Source organism: Aotus nancymaae, unplaced genomic scaffold, assembly GCF_030222135.1.
Source record: "Aotus nancymaae isolate 86718 unplaced genomic scaffold, 86718_ANA_hifiasm-v0.15.2.pri h1tg000124l, whole genome shotgun sequence".
Lineage (NCBI taxonomy): Eukaryota > Metazoa > Chordata > Mammalia > Primates > Aotidae > Aotus > Aotus nancymaae.
Window position 1 is genome coordinate 1,771,432 of NW_026988539.1, and position 7,141 is coordinate 1,778,572.

The following is a 7,141-nucleotide window of genomic DNA, read 5'->3' on the forward strand; positions in this document are numbered from 1 at the left end:
TCACCTGGTGCCTGATCTTGTGAGTGAAGACGCCTCCAGGTGACCCCAGCCCCCCACGGTTCACATGACCCGGCTGAGGCCTGGATGCGTGGAGTGGGGACGGGCCGCCCGCTGGCTCTGTCAGCTCCTGATGTGAGCCGGAGTGGGCCTTGGTACTAGGTTTGCGGGTCTGTGCCTCAAACTGCTGTCACAAGCTGGCTGTCATGAGCACCCGCCTCTCCGGACACAGTGGGGTGGGCAAGGTGGGCGGGGCATGGAATGCCGAGAGGAGGCCTGTGGCCCTGAAGCTCCTCTGTCCCTGCTCCCGGCTTCCCAAGTTCCTTGTCACTGCGCAGTCCGCTGAGGGGTCCTCAAAATCTCTCTAAGAGCCAGGGATGTTGAGGTCCCAAGATACAGATGAGAAAACTGAGGCCATACGGTTTGGAGGCTGGACCGCGTGTCTCAACTCAGAGGACAACGTGTATACGGATGGACCTGATGCCTAGATGCTCTCGGCCTGCGTCCCCCCGACTACTCCTGTTCCACCGCCTCCTAAACCCTCTCCTCCTCTGCAACCCTCTGTAGCTCCTGCTGACCAAAGGATGGGGTGAAAATGCCCAGGCGGGCTGGACGTGGTGGCTCACATCCCAGCACTGAGGGAGACCCAGGTGGGAGGATCGCTTGGGCCCAGGATGTCATGACCAGCCCGGGCAACATGGCGAGACCTCATCTCTACAAAAATCTTAAAAATTAGCCAGGTGTGGTGGCAGTGTAGGTGCCTGTGGTCCCAGCTGCACAGGAGGCTGAGGCAGGAGAATTGCTTGAACCCGGGAGGCGGAGGTTGCAGTGAGCCGAGATCACACCGCTGCACTCCAGCCTGGGCAGCAGAGCGAGACTGTCTCAAAAAACAAAAAAACGTGAGATTCACAAACACAGTGAGATACAACTTCACGGTGGCCTCCAGATGGCTGAGTGGATGCCGTTCCATGCAGTGGAATATTTACCGAATTCCTGAGAGCAGGGCTGGGGTTTAGACGTGTCTTACCAGGCCAGGCCCAGGACCCTGCACACAGGAAGTGCTCAATACATGCTTGTGTGTAAACGTGATTCCCAGGTGAGCACTCCATAGCCCCCCAAAACCACCCAAGCACGGTTTTCAATCCCATCCCCCTTTTCCCAGTGGACTCTACCTCTCAAACTGTCAGTCTCTTTTCCTACCATAGGGCCTGGCTGGCCCCTCCTCCAGGTGGGAGAAAGGGCACAGGGCCTCAGGCCTCCTGACTGCCGGAGCGGAGAAAGGTAACCTGAGGTCCGAGGCCCCAAGCAGGTGCGCTGCTCTTCCTCCTGGTGTGGGCCTGGCTGCACCCAGCGTGGTTTGTGAAGGGAGGCTCCCTGGCTCTGGGCTGGAGTCCAGGCTGCGTCCTGGAGCTTCCGTGTGACCTCAGAAGAGTCGCACAGCCCCTGTGAACCTCAGTTTCCCCTTCTGGGACATGGGTCATAGCAGGACAGCTTCGCAGGGTCTCTGCACCGGAGTCTCAGCCCACAGCTTTGCACACGGTAGGCGCTCACGTTCGCCTTGGGAAGCAAAGGGAAACGACACCAAGCAGACCAGGAGGGGACACCCCCGCCCTGCCTCCCGGGGCTTCCCCTGGAGTGGGGAGCGGTGACCCTTCTCAGACTTCCAGGAAAGAGCAAGAGCGCCTCCGTGTGGCCGCCTCCTGAGACGCTGCTGAGAACCCTCAGCCCCGTGGAAACGCAGGACCTCGCAGCTTCCGTGCTGTATTTTGAGATTTTGCGCTTTTATCTGTAGCTTCCCGCCTTGCTCTCTTCTCTTTTTTTTTTTTTTTTTTTTTCTGAGACGGAGTCTCGCTCTATCACCCAGTCTGGAGTGCAGTGGTGCGATCTTGGCTCACTGCAACCTCCGCCTCCCAGGGTCAAGCAAGTCTCCTGCCTCAGCCTCCCGAGTAGCTGCTATTACAGGCACGTGCCACCACGCCCGGCCAATTTTTGTATCGTTAGTAGAGACGGGATTTCACCATGTTGGTCAGGCAGGTCTCGAACTCCTGACGTCGTGATCCACCTGCCTCGGCCTCCCAGAGTGCCGGGATTACAGGCGTGAGCCACCGCGCCCGGCCATGCTCTCTCTTTTTAATGTGTCTGTTTTTGTTTTTATTCTGAGTCGGAGTCTCGCTCTGTTGCCCTGGAGTGCCCTGGAGTGCAGTGGCGTGATCTCGTGATCTTGGCTCACTGTAACCTCCGCCTCCCAGATTCAAGCGATTCTTCTGCCTCAGCCTCCTGAGTAGCTGAGATTACAGATGCGCGCCACCACGCCTGGCAATTTTTTTTTTTTTTTTTTTTTTTTTTTTGTATTTTTAGTAGAGATGGGGTTTTGCTATGTTGGTCAGGCTGGTCAGGAACTCCAGACCTCAAATGATCCACCCGCCTTGGCCTCCAAAAGTGTTGAGATTATAGGCGTGAGCCACCTCGCCCGGCCTGGTTTTGTTTCGTTTTGTTTTTCAAAGAGAGAGACACGGTCTCACTCTGTTGCCCAGGTTGGAGGGCAGTGGCACAATCAAAGCTCACTGCAGCCTCGACCTCCTGGGCTCAAGCCATCCTCCTGCCTCAGCGTCCTGGGTAGCTGGAACCACAAGCGCCCACTTCCATGCCAGCCAATTGCCCAGCTAATTTTTTATTTTTTGTAGAGATGGAGTCTCGCTATGTTGCCCAGGCTGGTCTCGAACTCCTCAGATCCACTGATTCTCCTACCTCGGCCTCCTCCTCTACATACAGTAGGTGCTCAATAAAGACCAATCGGATGCAGGAGTGGTTAACTTTACTGTTGGGGACTTTATGGCTGGGGTGACCCTGACCCGCAGGCCCCTACGCCCTAGGCCAGGACGCTGTTGATCCAGGCCGAATAGCTCGCCACGCGCGTGTAGATCCCGGGCTTTTTGCGGTTGCCGCAAACGCGGGAGCCGGAGGTGACTATGCCCTCGAGCACGCCCCCGCACACCAGCGGGCCCCCGGAATCGCCCTGCGGGGACAGGATGGGCCGTGAGCGGCGGGCCGCGCCCACCCCAGACCCACACGCCCGACACCCTCACCTGCCTGCAGCTCCCGCCCCAACCTGGTCCTCGCTGGTCAATATCCCCCGCGCCACGCCCACCACGAAGGCCACGCCCATAAGCCACGCCCTCTAGGCCCGCCGCCAGATCCTGGTCACACCTCCTTGGGCCTCAACCTCACCACGTGGACCCCACCGCAACCCCACTCCACGCCCTTTCCAGTCTGGGGTCCCACACCTCATCCCTGCTCTCCCAGGCCTTGACGTGCCCTAGATCCCACTTCTGCCCTAACCCGTCTCAGTGGCCACCTGTTCTGCTCAACCCCGCCCACCTCAGGCCACGCCCCTCCCCTAGAGCACCACCCAATCATCGTCCCTGGCAAGCCACAACTTGTCCTAGGCCTCAGACCTTCTCAGGGATCCCGCTCCGCACCCGCCGGGCCGCTTCGGAAGTTCCCGCCCCTTCCACGTGCCCCGCCCCTTCCACGTGCCACGCCCCCTATACCTCCCACCCTTTCTCTGCCACCTGCCCTTTTGCTCGCCCTGCCCCTTCTCCAGTCCCACCCTCTCCACAGGTCCCACCCCTTCATTCAGGCCCCGCCCCTGCAGCCCCACCCCTCATCATGCCCCACCCCTATTCCTGGCCTCGCCCCCTTGTGGGCTGCGGTTACTGGGCTCCGCCCCCTCCTTGAACCCCGCCCCTTCCATGGGCCCCGCCCCCTCTCCCCTAACCCACCGGCCCTTTCACCTCCCACTCTTTCCTGCCTTTTTTTACCCGCCCTGACCCTGCTTCAGCCATCGCGATCCACAGGCCCAACCCCTTATCCAAGCCCCGCCCATACCCACCCTAGGAGGCCCCGCCCCTTCTCCGGGCCCCGCCCCTAGCCATATGCCCCGCCCCTTCTCCAGGCCCCGCCCACGCCCCACCCTCCACACGCCCCGCCCCGCCCCTGACCCCAACCCCCACGGCTCCTACCTGCATTCCCCCCTTCCCGCCCTCTGCAGGCCCCGCCCCTCCTTGGGGCGGCTCCTCCCAGGCCCGCCTCCTTCCGCCTGAAGGCGCACCTTGCAGGTGTCCCGGCGGTTGCTCTCCGCGCACATCAGGCGCTGGGTGATGGCGCCGTCGTGGTGCGTGCGCCGGTTGCAGGTGGCGCGGTCCATGACCGGCAGGAGCACGTGCTGCAGGCGGTCGGGCCGGCGGCCCGCGTGGCTGACTGTGCCCCAGCCGGCCACATCGCAGAGAGTGCCCGGCGCCACGTCGCGGTCCACGCGCTGCCAGGGCAGGGGGCGCACAGCAGGGCCCAGCACGGCCTTCTCGGACAGCTGCGGGTGGAGGCGGACGTCAGGGTTGGGGCGCGGGGCCGCGAGGCCGGGGAGACCGGACAGGGGAAGTGGGCATCAGGTCACGGGCGGGCGTCTCAGTGCAGCGGGAGAGAGCCAGGCTGGATCCTGGGTGGGGTGTAGGTGGGGGTGGGGTGGGTACGAGGGTCCCCAGTGCAGCCGCAGAGGTCGAGGCTAGACCGAGGTGGGGATGCAGGGGGAGCAGGGGGGTTTGGGGGCTCCCAGTGCAGCAGGAGAGGTGGAGGCTAGACCCAGGGCGAGGGTGCAGGGATGGGGGACGGGGTCCCCATGCAGCTGGGGAGGTCGGGGCTGGACCCGGGGTGGGGGTGCAGGGGCAGCGGAGTTTTGGGGGGGTGCTCCCAGCGCAGCAGGAGAGGTCAAGGCTAGACTCGTGGTGGGGAGCAGGGGGGTTTGGGGGGGCTCCCAGCGCAGCAGGAGAGGTCAAGGCTGGATTCAGGGGGAGGTTGCGGGGGCGGGGCGGGGTCCCCATGCAGCTAGAGAGGTCGGGGCTGGACCTGGGGTGGGGGCGCAGGGGCAGCGGAGTTTTGGGGGGGTGCTCCCAGCGCAACAGGAGAGGTCGACGCTAGACTCATGGTGGGGATGCAGGGGGAGCGGGGGGTTGGGGGCTCCCAGCGCAGCAGGAGAAGTCAAGGCTAGCCCCGGGACGAGGGTGCGGGGGTGGGGGGCGGGGTCCCCATGAAGCCAGACAGAGCGGGCTGGACCCAGGGTGGGGGTGCAGGCGGGGTGGAGTGAGGGTGGGTCGGGGGTCCCAGCAGGGCAGGAGAGGTCGAGGCTAGCCCCGGGGCGCGGGTGCAGGCGGGGCCGGGCGGACCTGCAGCAGGAGGAGGTCGTGGTCGATGGAGCCGGGCCGGCTGTCCGGGTGGGGCACTGCGCGGAGCACGTCGTACAGGCGCTTGGAGGGCTCTGGCTGCGACAGGGAATGCGCGCCCAGCAGTACCCGCACCTTCTCGTCGGCCCTGGGGACCGGGCGGGGTCCGCGGTCGGTGCCAGCCGAGTCTCCCCACCTCCCCCCGGGGCTCTTCCCTGCGCGCGGCGCCGACACTCACGCGTCCTCCAGGCAGTGCGCCGCGCTCAGCACCCACTGCTCCGCCACCAGGACGCCGCCGCACCGGTGCACGCCGCTCACCTGCACCGATGCCATGTAGGGCCGCTCGTGGGCCACGGCCTCGCTGCCGCCCAGGATCCGACCGCGGGGCTGCGCCGCTGTGGGTCGGGGGGCGCGTGAGGGCCGCGGGGTCGACTGCTCCCCCGGCGAGGCCAATCCTGGCCCTAACCCCACAGGCCGCTCCCCGCAAGAATCTCATCTCAGGGCGTGGTGATTCGTGCCGGTAACCCCAGCATTTTGGGAGGCCGAGGCTCATCACGAGGTCAGCGGTTCGAGACCAGCCTGGCCAACGTGATGAAACCCCGTCTCTATTAAAAATACAAAACATTAGCTGGGCATGGTGGCCGGTGCCTGTAATCCCAGCTACTCTGGAGGATGAGGCAAGAGAATGGCTTGAACCCGGGAGGCCGAGGTTGCAGTGAGCCCAGATGGTGCCTTTGTAGTCCAGACTGGGCAACAGAGCGAGACTCTGTCTCAAAAAAAAAAAAAAAAAAAAAAAATCCCATCTGCATCTTGGGGCCCCTCAGCGTCACAGACTCAGACGCCCCGAGGGCCAGAATGCCCGGGAGAGCAGAAGCCACAGTGGGCCCGGGGACCAGGGACAAATCCCTGCTCTCCACCCTGGGTGCAATGGCTTCCAACTGGACATGACAGAAATGGGGCTGACCCAACCAGTGCCCTGTGGGTAACCCCCCACCTGGGCACCGAGGAAGGAGAGCTAAGCAGATCCCGGCACAAGTAGTGCCTGAAAAATGTCTTAGTTTATCGTGTTATTACTCAGTTATTTCCTTCATATAATCCTTTACATATATAATCATATATTAGTTTATAGTCAGAACAATTAGTGCCTGAAGAATCTTATTACTCAGTTACTTCCTTTTATATATATTCTTCAGGCACTAATCGTGCCCGGGATCTGCTTAGCTCTCCTTCCTCGGTGCCCAGATTGGGGGGTTATCTACAGTGCCCCGGGCAGCTCAGCCAGCCGCACGGAAGAACAGTTTTCCACGCACTCAGATTCTCTCTGCAAGGAAAGCTGACCCCGGAAAGCTCCAATTTCCAATCCAAAGTTTCTAGAATTCCTCGGCTTTCAGAGCTTTTCATTGGTGAGGAATGACACTCCCCTCTTCCTGCCTACCTGGTGGGGCTGGAGGACCGTCCGTGTGACTGAGAGGGCCACCTGGCACACCCCTGCCCCTCACCCCAGGCCCACGACCCCTTACCGCAGGCCACCACTCCTAGGAGGACGAGAACCTCCAGGCGCCCCCAGCTGTGCATGGTGAAGCCGCTGTGGTGGACACACTGACCCGGGCGGGGCCCTGGGGGTGCTTTTATGACGGTGGAGGGGGTGGGAGGCTCCCTGGAGCCCTGTCAGGTGGGCAGTGGTCCAGCTGGAAAAGGGGGGACCGCCCTCCCAGCCTCCACCCTCCTGGGAGCTGGGTTACCTCCTGCCAGACTCACACCAGAGTCAACAGGTTGCTGGGAGACCCTCTGGCCTCCGTGAGCCTGATGGCCTGCTGGCCCTGGCTGGGGGCAGTCCCTCAGATGGGCAGGAAGCAGAGAGGGGGCTGCACCCACCCCAGTCCCCGGCCCCAACTTCACCAGACCTGGAGTCTCTCCAGCTTGTTTCA

The 7,141-nt window shown here is 62.7% G+C and overlaps 1 protein-coding gene across 2 annotated transcripts; it reads right to left on the reverse strand.

The window, feature by feature from the left end:
* Positions 1–2,803: 2,803 nt before the first annotated feature.
* On the reverse strand, positions 2,804–6,788 carry CFD (complement factor D). Of its 2 annotated transcripts, none has more exons than XM_064371187.1 (5): positions 6,734–6,788; positions 5,452–5,608; positions 5,217–5,361; positions 4,109–4,366; positions 2,804–3,013 (listed from the first exon to the last, which is right to left on the reverse strand). In XM_064371187.1, the coding sequence occupies exons 1-5, from the start codon at positions 6,786–6,788 to the stop codon at positions 2,867–2,869; spliced, it is 762 nt and encodes a 253-aa protein (XP_064227257.1). In that variant the 3' UTR covers positions 2,804–2,866. The 2 variants fall into 2 exon arrangements, with proteins under 2 accessions (XP_064227257.1, XP_064227256.1); XM_064371186.1 differs by having other exon boundaries at positions 6,713–6,788.
* Positions 6,789–7,141: the final 353 nt, after the last annotated feature.

Excerpts from the sequence above, each read along its gene's own strand:
- CFD (XM_064371186.1), bottom strand. The coding sequence starts at position 6,788 with ATGCACAGCTGGGGGCGCCTGGAGGTTCTCGTCCTCCTAGGAGTGGTG. Across the intron at positions 5,362-5,451 it reads GCGCACTGCCTGGAGGACGC|GGCCGACGAGAAGGTGCGGG; the intron begins GTGAGTGTCGGC and ends CCCGGTCCCCAG. Across the intron at positions 4,367-5,216 it reads ACGACCTCCTCCTGCTGCAG|CTGTCCGAGAAGGCCGTGCT; the intron begins GTCCGCCCGGCC and ends CTCCACCCGCAG.